General features: G+C 41.4%; 1 protein-coding gene across 1 annotated transcript in view; it reads right to left on the bottom strand.

The window, feature by feature from the left end:
- Positions 1–12,137, bottom strand: part of nrg2b (neuregulin 2b) — a 57,191-nt gene that overhangs the window by 12,308 nt on the left and 32,746 nt on the right. The window contains exon 4 of the mRNA XM_066649214.1: positions 3,823–3,943. Within this exon, the coding sequence (XP_066505311.1) occupies positions 3,823–3,943 (121 nt within the window). The remainder of the gene's footprint in view (positions 1–3,822; positions 3,944–12,137) is intronic.

The raw sequence follows: 12,137 nt of genomic DNA, 5'->3' as shown, positions 1-12,137 counted from the left end.
TCACCTTCAGTCAGCTTCCCAGCAGTGTTGTGTGGAAGAATTCGGAGTAAAAGAAAACACAGCAGACCTTTTGTCTGTTTTTCTCCCCTTTCCGTCTCTCAGATGAGGTGGCCGATTTCACTGTCTCTTCTTTTCTATCTCCCTCTGGAGGCATGAAATGCAGTACCGGGCCCTATTCAACTCAGCAGTCTCTGTCTGAAGTGCCTTAAAATCCATTGCAAGCACATGAATATACCCTTCACAACAGCTGATCAGAAAGGAGAAAGAAAGGGTCTATTTTAAGCATTCATGTTTTTTTTTCTTTTAGGCTCCCAGAACTTTCAGATATCGTTACATCAGCATCTATATAAAAAAAATAAAAATTAAAAAACCCAGATTGCACTGGGAAAGGGATATTAAGTAATTAAGGCTGGGCATTTCTGTTAAATTTCATATTTTTTCATGGAATTAATCAATTAATATATATATATATATATATTGAATTCATGTGTTCCAATAACTTCCATGGTCACAGTTGTATAAAACCTAGCACCTAGGCATTTAGGTTCTAAAAACCATTGTGAAAGAATGGGTCACTCTTGGGAGCTCAGTGAACTCCAGCATGGTACTGTGATAGGATGCCACCTGTGCAACGTCATGAAATTTCCTCGCTACTAAATATTCCACAGTCAACTGTCAGTGGTATTATAGCAAACTGAAAGTGATTGAGAACGACAGCAACTCAGCCACATAAAATGACAGAGCAGGGTCAGTGGATGCTAAGGCACATAGAGGTCACTAACTTTCTGCAGAGTCAATCTCTACAGATCTCTAAATCTCATGTGCCCTTCAGATTAGCTCAAGAACAGTGCATACAGGGCTTCATATAATGGGTTTCCACGGACTAGCAGCTGGATCCAAGCCTTACAAGTAAAGTGTCGGATGTAGTGATGTAAAGCATGCCACCATTTTGTGGAAACAGGATGGCCATAAAGATGACTGTGCACCTGTGCACAAAGCAAGATCCATAAAGGAATGGATGAACAACTTTGGCGTAAAAGAACTTCACTGGCCTGCACAGGGTCCTGACCTCAACCTTATAGAACACCTTTGGAATGAAGCACAGACTGCAAGACAGGCCTTCTCATCCAACATCAGAGTCTGACCACATAAATGTGCTAATAGCATAATAGTAAAATGTAACTTCAAACAACTTGATTAATATAAACATATTTCCAAGACAATATGATAACCACAATTTTATCATTTTATGTTTGTGTAAACTGAATAGGGCATGGAAGTCCATGTTACTGTAACCTGCAGTGTTACATCCACCAGTCGAAAACTCAACAGTGCTTCTGTTAAGAATTATAGTTGGAATTAATCAAGGTGAGAACAATTCCAGCTGAGAAACAGACATGCCCCTCAATACACACTCTCGGACTGTGTCAGGATCAGGTGAGAGTGCAGAGTGGCACTGTCCTCAGTTTTACACTGCCCTCTGGTGGAAGAAAGAGTTCAGATGCGTATTTTGTTTTATATCAGTCATGAGACTTTAGCAGAGTAATGGTAGAAATGCTAATTGTTTAATCAATTCAGTAAATAGACATCTCCTGAAATCTTTTCAGGAGATAATCTCCTTCAGGGTCAATGAATTGTTCGTTCATTATCTGTAACCCTTATCCAGTTCAGGGTCGCGGTGGGTCCAGAGCCTACCTGGAATCATTGGGCGCAAGGTGGGAACACACCCTGGAGGGGGCGCCAGTCCTTCACAGGGCAACACAGACACATACTCACGCATTCAATCACACACACCTAGTGACACTAGGAGTCACCAATCCACCTATTGATGTGTGTTTTTGGACCGTGGGAGGAAACCGGAGCACCCGGAGGAAACCCACGCGGACACAGAGAGAACACACCAAACTCCTCACAGACTGTCACCCAGAGCAGGACTCAAACCCGCAACCTCTGCGTCCCCGGAGCTGTGTGACTGTGACACTACCAGCTGCGCCACCGTGTCGCAACTCAATTAAATGTTGTTATATTATTTTTTCATATCTTATCTTATCAATTTGATTTAGACAAATGTCAAGGTCTAGCCCAATAAAGTGTAGAAGATTATAACAGCAGCAAGTTTCCCAAAAGAAAAATGTTATGCATAGATGTAACAGCCATGTTTAACAATAGAAAGGTAAAATACATTTTTGAGAAGAAACTAATGGTTATGTAATGACTTAAACATTTAAATAAAAATATAATAATTAATGAAAAGTTCAAATTCACAATTCACCCTTTACCACATACAAATTGAATTATCAAAGGTATTTTTGCTGTTGAGACAAGTTTGCTGCTTTTAGAGCATATGTGAGCTTCAAGGTTAATATACACAAAATGGCCAAAAGTAGGTGGACATCACACTGATGTGAACCTGTTGCACATTTCTTTCCAAATCTATGGGCATTAATACGAAGTTGCTTGCTCCTTTGCGGTCCATGGCCTTTGTTCTTCTGTGAAAGGCTGTCCTAAAGACTTTGGTGACTTTTGAGGACAGGACTCCAATAGAAGTTCTGCCACATCAAATCTTGGAACAGGGATATTCCTTTCAAACACTGTTGCCACAAATTCGAAAGCATGTCATCAACAAATTTCTTCCATGTTCTAGTATCTTTTGCAGTAAATAAGGGGCCAAGCCCAAAGCTTGAGACCCAGTCCAGACTATTATTCCTCCTCCAAAAAATACAGACTGTCAGATAGCAAAGCATGATTTATTACTTCAGAGAACACATTTCTACAGCTCCAGGGTCCAGTAGCAGGGTGCTCTACCAATCCACCTATCAGTCTGAGGCCTGTGTGCAGCTGTTCGGCCATGGAAACACATCTCATGAAGCTCCAGATGCACAGTTCTTCTGCTGATGTTTCTTCCAGAGGGAGTTTGCTGCTCGGGGGCGATAGATGCTGCAAAGTATAAGTGATTTTTATACGCTACACATTTCAGCACTCTGCAGCACAGCTCTGTGTGTGTGTGGTCTACCACTTTGTGCCTGAGCCGTTATTGTTCTAGATGCCTCCATTTCACAATAATAGCACTTAGAGTTGACTGGGACAGATCTAGCAGGAATTTCACAAACTGACTTGTGGCAAAGGAGGCATCCTATCACAGTGCCATGTAAAACGTAACTGAGCTCCTCAGATTACCAATGTTTGTCTATAGAGTTTGTATGATGCTATATTTTATGCACCTTTGGCCAATAAGCGTGCCCTTAACTTCTTCAGTCAATGATTAGGTGGGATGTCCACATACATTTGACCATATACTAAAGCTGACAAGCACTCAAAGTTAGCCAGGTAAGCTCTGCACAAACGACAAGCATAAATCATCACATATTTACCTCAAACATTTTTATACATAACCCTGTCAGACAGCGTCAGAAAACACATACGCCCTTTTGACAATACTCAACATGGGCTGAGGTAAGTGTGTGATAATAAAAGCATGATGTTCACACAATGCTAGCCTGTCAGCTTAATATTTCTCCACTTGTTACAAACATTTGACTTGCAGCTCCTGTCCAAGACTTCAAGTAACAAAGTATCTTCACTGACTGTCTGCATCTGAGCTCAGAAGATTGAGAACTGATTTTTGGCAAAACTCTTCCTTTGACCAAAAGCAAAGAAAAACCCACCAGGTTTGGTTCAGACACTGGATAACTGTACATAAACACCTTATAGTAAGAGTAGATTCAAATGAGAGAATCCAGAGTAACATGTGGAGGTGAGATGTCGAGTCTGCATGTGGTTGTAGTGAACAGTACTTGGCACTGCAGGATGGATGTGACTCACTTGCAGGACAGCTGGTTTATACCGTGTATAAAATAACAGTCACCACCGTTGACACAGTATGCCTTCTCCGTCTCATTGCACTTCCTGGCATGGCTGGAGCCCGGAGACAGTGTGGTTGTTACTGTGGAGAAACACACACACACACACACACACACACACACACACACACACACACACACACACACACACACACAAACAGACATATAAATATGATCAGCATGTGTGGACAAAGTTGTGAAACAGGGTGAACTAAAAGGAGAATAAAAGTCAACTTACCCCGAGAGAGGGATAGGGACAGGGAGAGAGAGAGAGAGAGAGAGATAGAGAGATACAAGAGCTACAAACAGCAGTGGTATGTCTAACAACTCATAATGGTGCAATTAAATGCAAAAGAGTGTTACATTTTCTGAACTTCTCAGTTGCACATTTATTGTGACATTTCGTATTGTCTTTCTCTGTAGAAATAGTTTCTTTTTCTTTTTAATCCACACAAATCCAAACTTTTCCTAACAAATATGAGACAGCGTGACGTAGATTTGTCCATAAATATATGCTTCACAATATTATATATTACCCTGCACATGCCAATGTGACATTCATAGACTGTCAGACATATACACCACACAATATGAGAAAAAACACTATGGGCATGAATGGATTGCAATTGTTTTTAGTAACCCCAGCACTGGCAATTCAAAACAGCCACACAACATACGAAATACTTAGTGAGAGAGACAAAGAGAGAGAGAGAGAGAGACTGTAACTTTGCTTCTAAAAGTTTTGCTGTGCAGTAAGACAATGAGAAAACAGCACTAATTATGGAGTGCTAGGAAACATCCCCTACAGAGAAGAACTAATTAACCAAGCAAGGTATGAGCTAGAGAACAGAGACACACAACAACACACAGATCAAAACAAACAGCACGATAGAGCAAGCCCTTTTTTCCTTCCCTTTTCTTCTCACATAAGCAGATGTGAAAGTGTTTAAGTATGGAAATGCCCATCATCTTCTCCCAAGTCTGACAGCGAGGCAACAAACGCTCAAAAACGACAACAGTCAATAAGGAGAAATCTCGCTGAGAAGCAAACATAAGGTCTTAGAGCCTAACTGAGGCTGAGGTCACTGAGGCCTATATTGAGTCCAGGGAAAGCTCAGAACCCAGCACCCAATACCCAGCCTACACACAGTTAAACACACTTCCTTTAATATAGTAAGGCTGTCAAATCTGACCCTACTGTAAGTGAACTCTCATTTTATTCACTTGCAGAGGACCTAAAACACTACAGAAAAAATAAGTAAGATACCAGCAAATCCAGGAAAAACGCCCTCTATTTCACTAATATTTTGAAAAGTTTTGTGCTAAATTTACATCAATGTTTGGAATAGGACTGAGGTCAAATAGGATAGAAGTATACAATGAGAAGAGCTATTTCATCGTAAGTGTGAGGTACATTAACTCATTGTCTTTGTGTGTGTGTGTGTGTGTGTGTGTGTTGTTTTGTCTGGCTTTGGTTTTAAGTACAGAAAGCGACTCATACTGCACTGATCCTCTATATGATAATTATGGTCCAAAGCTTGATAGAGAGCTCTTATGTATAGTAATCATAACAGATGGATTGGTTTGCTCCATAAAGCTAAATTTACACATATCAAATCAACAGTTATTTTTTTAAATATCAAGAAGGATTATACAGGTGGCGCAGCAGGTAGTGTCGCAGTCACACAGCTCCAGGGACCTGGAGGTTGTGAGTTCGATTCCTGCTCCGGGTGACTGTCTGTGAGGTGTTGGTGTGTTCTCCCCGTGTCCGCGTGGGTTTCTTCCGGGTGCTCCGGTTTCCTCCCACAGTCCAAAAAACACATGTTGGTAGGTGGATTGGCGACTCAAAAGTGTCCGTAGGTGTGAGTGAATGTGTGTGTCTGTGTTGCCCTGTGAAGGACTGGCGCCCCCTCCAGGGAGTATTCCCGCCTTGCGCCCAATGATAGGCTCTGGACCCACCGCGACCCTGAACTGGATAAGTGGTTACAGATAATGAATGAATGAATACTATCAAGTGCCCTGTACAAACATACTAACAGAATGGCAAGATGTTGACAAGAGTTCAAATCTATAAATAAAAAGAATGTGAACGTTCTGTAAGAAATATTTCAAAAGGCTTGCAGTAGAGTTGCCATTAGGAAACTAATTTGGTCACAGCATACTCTCACCTGTAATTCACTTAGCACATGATGCAATCGAGTTTTGAGGATGAAAGCTAACGTGTTACATCTGAATAATGTGAGACCAGTGTTTTTTCTCCAGCATAACATCAGTGAACCACTGGAGACTGCTAACTGCCCCATTTGATTACAACTTAAAATTTTCAGTTCGTTTGCATCACACAGATTGGTACATTCTCAGCATTATGGAGAAGAATACAAATAAATCCTCCTGGACCTCCAAATACAATGGCTATTTTATATCTAATTATAGTGAAAATCATTATTACACTTTAGCAGAATTAGCTCAAAACGTAAAGTCTGTTCATCTCCTGCACTGGTATTCAAACTGCACAAGTTATCTAACTGTTGCTTCTTTCAGAAGGCTGACTCTGCAGATGGAGTGTGTGTGAGAGAGAGAGAGTGAGAGAGAGAGAGAGAGAGAGAGAGAGAGAGAGAGAGAGTCTTGCAGGCTGAAAGAGCATTAGTGTAATCTCTGAAGGGTTTAGAATTAATGTAACTGACTGCATCTCCAGATACAGCTGCTCACAGTGTACTACCTCCTCCCACACACAGGTGCTGGTGGGAACAGTGCCTGCAATGTGTGTGTGAGTATGTGTGTGTTTTTCTCTCTGTGTTAGATAATTGTTTGTTCACTTGTGTGTGCCTGAGTGTACTAGAGTGTGTAGATGTTGGTGTCTATTTGTGTGTTTAACAATGAGCATGTGTGTACAATGGCATTGTGAATAAATGAAGTGGGTCAGCAGCAGGTGTGATTGACAGGTGTGTATCAGTAATTACTGTGAGTAATAGGGAATAACCGTTATTAAAAGTGTGGGTTCTGTCATATTTTCCCTGTACATAACTGCCCATGCAGAGACAGATTCACATTTAAATATATATATCGAAAGCAAACTAGGTCTACCTTAATTCACATTACAGTGAAATGGAACTTGTATTTCTGTAGTGTAACATGCAGCCGTAGGAATAAAATGCAAACATATTTACACAGTTCATTCATTCATTCATTCATTCATTCATCCATTATCTGTAACCATGTATCCAATTCAGGGTTGCAGTGGGTCCAGGGGTGCAAAGCGGGTTCAAGGCGGGAACACTGGGTGCCAGTCCATCACAGAGGAACACACACCTATGGACACTTTTGAGTCGCCAATCCACCTACCAACGTGTGCTTGGACTGTGAGAGGAAACTGAAGCACCCGGAAGAAACCCTTGCAGACACAGAGACAACACAGAAAACTTCTCATGGACAGTCAACCGAAGTGGGGCTTGAACCCACAACCCCAGGACCCTGGAGCTGTGTGACAGCGACACTACCTGTTATGTCTCGGTTTTCATTTTATTTTTGCTGTTTTGTTTTTTCTTTTCACATATTTCTATATTGTCTTATTTCATCATGCAGCCATAGAGATTAACACACTGAGCTGGACGAGAGCATGTAGAGAGACACATACTTCAGCCTAATGAGATAATGAATACATCAACACACCCCACATGCACCACTCTGTATAGCAGAGAGAGGGGGGTGGGTGAGAGAGCGAGAGAGAGAGAAAGAGAGTGAGTGAGTGAGAGAGAGAGAGAGAGAGAGAGAGAACTCACAATAACATTTTCTGCTAAAGGTCAAACCCTGTTCAAACAGAGAGGAGAAGAAAAGGAGAACGACAGCGCTGTCCAGCCTCAGCCTAACTCCAGTGTCCAGAGAGCACAGAGCTGTAAGAGCAGATGTCACTTCCTGTCACTTAACTTCAGAACCATGTTTAACATAACGTACAGGAGCCTACGCAAGCAAAATCAGAACAATAATAATGCACAAAGCTTAATCGGCTAAAATTTCTACTGCGGGATAGAGTCATCGCCGCCTGTCTGTGCATATGCATTCTGGGGTGCAGCCTGCTTCCCTCTCCAGCGTATATTAGCTCCATTAGCCAGATTTCTCTACTGCAGGATGGATGTGTACAGGCAGGACAGCCATGACTCACAACCAGAAAAAGAGAGAGAGAGAGAGAGAGAGAGATATGGAGGGAGAAAGAAAGCTGAAGAGAGGACAAGCCACTCCAGGGGTCCATGAAGCTGCCATCCTTGTGTGTGAAAAAGTCCTATTGGTTGATGCACTAAAGATCTAAAGATCATGAAGGAAATGCAGAAAAGATTTGATGACCATTTTAAATGCTTATAAATATACTATTAGTTAAATAAGGCTTTTGACATGCCTAAAATATACACATCCATGAAATGTGAAACTGGATAAGAGGTTACAGACAATGAATAAATGCATAATATTAAGGACAGTAAATAATATTAAAATTAGTTACACAAACACAAATATTTTGCTAAGGTTTCAGCATATGTGAACAATGAAAATTCACATGGCCCTTCTTAAAGCAGCTAAGATGATAGGCATCGGTGTAAAACTGTGGGTTAATTTATATAAAAATCGAATACGGTCTGCATGTGTTTAAAAATATCTGGTCACTACATAATTCCAAGAGTGTCACTATTATATTCTAAAGAATCACAATCAATACAATCAAGTGTTCTGAGGTCAGAAATTCACACTCATACTGAAAGCACTCACTGGCTACTCAGCTGCCTTTCAGAGCCATGTCCACTCTCAGGGCACAAGGTCACGGTGAGGAGAGGACACGCAGAGGAGGGACAGGAATGGAAAGAGGGATTGTGTGATGAGGAAGGGCAAAAGGGAAAAGAGTGAATGATAGAGAGATGAAGGCTAGGAATGGGAGTAAATGAAAGAAGGGAGGGACTGGGGGTTGAGATGGGAGTATGCAGGTGCAGCAAAGGAGAAGCACACACACACACACACACACACACAAAGGCTTTCTAAATAAAAGGAAGGAACATGAACAATTCAGGCAGTGTGGAGTACAGAGGGAGAGCAACACTTCTACTGATTCACGTTTTACAGTGGAGTTGACATGTGGCGGTTATGTTAGGAAGGCTGTTTGCTTCCTACTATTACCACTGCTTTACTATTCACTGAGCGCCCATCCACTGGTGGCACTGTTTAGTGCATCCACTTAAAGTCTCTGTTTTGTAACCAAAGAAGATCTGGCAAAACAGCAAACAGCAAGAAAACATTAAACAAACACAAAACACTGCTTTTATAAATTTCTGGGTTAGGTTAAAGTTAGGTTCAGGTTTACAGTTAGGGTAATTCACCTTATACAGTTTAAGAATACGGGGAATGGTCTGTTGATAAACCATGTACACTTTCACCACGATAACCTAATTCAGGCTTAATTCATATTTAACTCAATTAAAATTATAAGTATGATAGAAGCACAAAAGTAAGTATAAGTACACTACATAAATTCATTCATTCATTCATTATCTGTAAGTGCTTATCCAGTTCAGGGTCGCGGTGGGTCCAGAGCCTACCTGGAATCATTGGGCACAAGGCGGGAATACACCCTGGAGGGGGCACCAGTCCTTCACAGGGGAACACACACACTCACACCTACGGACACTTTTTGAGTCGCCAATCCACCTACCAACGTGTGTTTTTGAACTGTGGGAGGAAACCAGAGCACCCAGAGGAAACCCATGCAGACACAGGGAGAACACACCAAAATCCTCACAGACAGTCACCCGGAGCGAGAATCGAACCCACAACCTCCAGGCCCCTGGAGCTGTGTGACTGTGACAGTACCTGCTGCACCACCGTGCCGCCCCACTACATAAATTGTTCTTGGGAAACTTTGCTTAAAATTTATTTTAAAGGTTACGTTTTGTGGTAAGGGTAAGCAGGCCATTCTACTGCAAGTGCATTTTGAACAATATTTCACAAACAATCAGCACCAATGAACAACCTATTCCAGCATACCATACCATATATACCTTACGCTACATTCCTCACACCTCCGAGCTCTGAGCTCATTAATAACAAGTGCAAGTTATTTTTGTATTCATCTTTTGTTTGTTTTATATTACATTATTTTTAGCTGGTTTAATTAAATCTGACCATAAATTCACTCCAGATATGCCATTTTCACTAGACTTGAATGCAAATTGAGTTTTGTCAAACCTTATGCAGCTCATGTAGACTGAAATGGTCAGATCAATGACTCTTAAAGTATTTTTGTATTTATTGTTTTTAATGGTGAATTTCAGTAAGAGTATTTAGGTATATAAATGGATCAGAAGCCAGCCCTACAAACTATTGTGAGAATACCAAATCATGAATGCAGTACAAGAAATCAAAAGCTAAAACTAGGGCTTACTGGAGCAGCATGACATTGTGAGGGACATGTTGTCTTCTACACAAGGTCGTTTACCAAAGCTAAGTTACAGTCATGCAAAGGAGTGCATTAATATTTATCGTCATGCAATATTTCATTAAGGCAAAACTATCACACTGTACAGCTGGGTAGTGTGCCCTTGTGTGTTTGCGTGTGCAGCATGAGACTGATGCAACAGACAGGCATCAGTTTCTTTCCATTTACTGCTTACTGGCTCACTGAGCAGAGAAAAATTGGGCAGAGAATCCTAAAAGAGTGAGAAAGAAGAGGCAGGCAGATGAAGCAAAAAGCAAATTGTGTGTGTGTGTGTATGTGTGGGTTAGAGAGAGAGAGAGAATGAGCAAAGCAGTGTGTATGTGTCTTTTAGCCCTAAGGTCATTTTTATGAAGTGTGAGCAGCAGATTGCCGGTTGTACAGTAGGTTGTATGGAGATTGTAGATGACAGATCTGAAATGCTGAGGCACTGCAGAAATGTGCTTAGATTCGTGTGTGTGTGTGTGTGTGTGTGTGTGTGTGAGAGAGAGAGAGTGAGTGAGTGTGTGTCTTTCACATTAAGATTATTTGGCTCATATTTCTGACAGACCCTTGGCATGCCCATAGCAGTGAGAGAACTCAGCATTCAAGGCCCATCTGCGTCTCAAATCACATCCAATCACACACACGCACGCCTCCTAACTGACCTGTCCTCAAGGTCACTGAACGTCCGATTCTAAGCAGTGCATACACACATACAATACATAATCAAAAGTTTCAAACCTACAAGCTTGTTGGACACCCCATTCCAGTGTGTCTTGAAGTAAGGCACTCTGAACCGGTGAAGATCAGTTTATGGACCTTGCTTTGTGCGCAGAGGCACAGTTTTGCTGAAGAATGTTGCCACAATTTGGATGTAAAACTGCCCAATACTGTTCCAGTATTATTATCTTTCACAGAATCCAAGGTGCCTGACCTAAACACTGAGAAACCTATATTGCAAGGAGCTCCTTAGGCAATTTATTTTATCAGTCAGGATTTGATTTGATCATGCAAAGTGGGCATTGTCCAAAACTTACTATGAGTCACACATTGATGTAGTCTCCACACTTTGGAGAGAATCTTTGGAGTATTACTCACCTCCTGCAACACCTCCAGCACCTGCACAGGAGGAGGTGGTCAAGTCCTGGCAGTACATCAGCAGTGTACGTTATAAAGAAATCTTTGATCTATTTAAAGATTAAAATTGCTCCACAACAGCATGTAAAACACAAGGCTAACCATTTCCTAGCTACATTGAGTGTTGCTTCTCTAGTGACTTTTTCTCATTCTTTTCCCTCTCTCTCTCTCTCTCTCTCTCTCTCTCTCTCTCTCTCTCACTCTCTCTCTCTCTCTCTTACTCTGTCTGTGTTATTATATATAGCTAGATATCTGCACAGTTATGGCCCAAATGTTGCCTGCTCCGAGAGTGCAGAATCTGCCAAAATGACACTGTTTATCTTCATTAGGGACAGAGAACCATCTCCAGCTATCCCTTTTCTTTTTCTGTTTCTCTCTCTCTCTCTCTCTCTTTCCTTTGCTCCTTCTCATTCTCACACACACACACACACACACACACACAGTTTTAACCTTTAGTAATACACTAAACTGTAGAGCAGTGCTAACATTATTAATGACCCCAATTACCCCTTGGAGTGGAAGAGGTCATATAAGTCTGCTCTATATCTCTCAAACACACACACACACACACACACACACACACACACACACACACACTCACACTCACACAAACACACACGCACACACACACACACACACAGACTCTCACTTTCTCTAAAGATAAGCCTTAGCATGTAAAAAATACCATA

The sequence above is a fragment of the Hoplias malabaricus genome, chromosome 17 (genome assembly GCF_029633855.1).
Source record: "Hoplias malabaricus isolate fHopMal1 chromosome 17, fHopMal1.hap1, whole genome shotgun sequence".
Classification (NCBI taxonomy): domain Eukaryota; kingdom Metazoa; phylum Chordata; class Actinopteri; order Characiformes; family Erythrinidae; genus Hoplias; species Hoplias malabaricus.
Note: the sequence above shows the minus strand (reverse complement) of the source record. Positions and strands in the feature narration are given on the sequence as shown.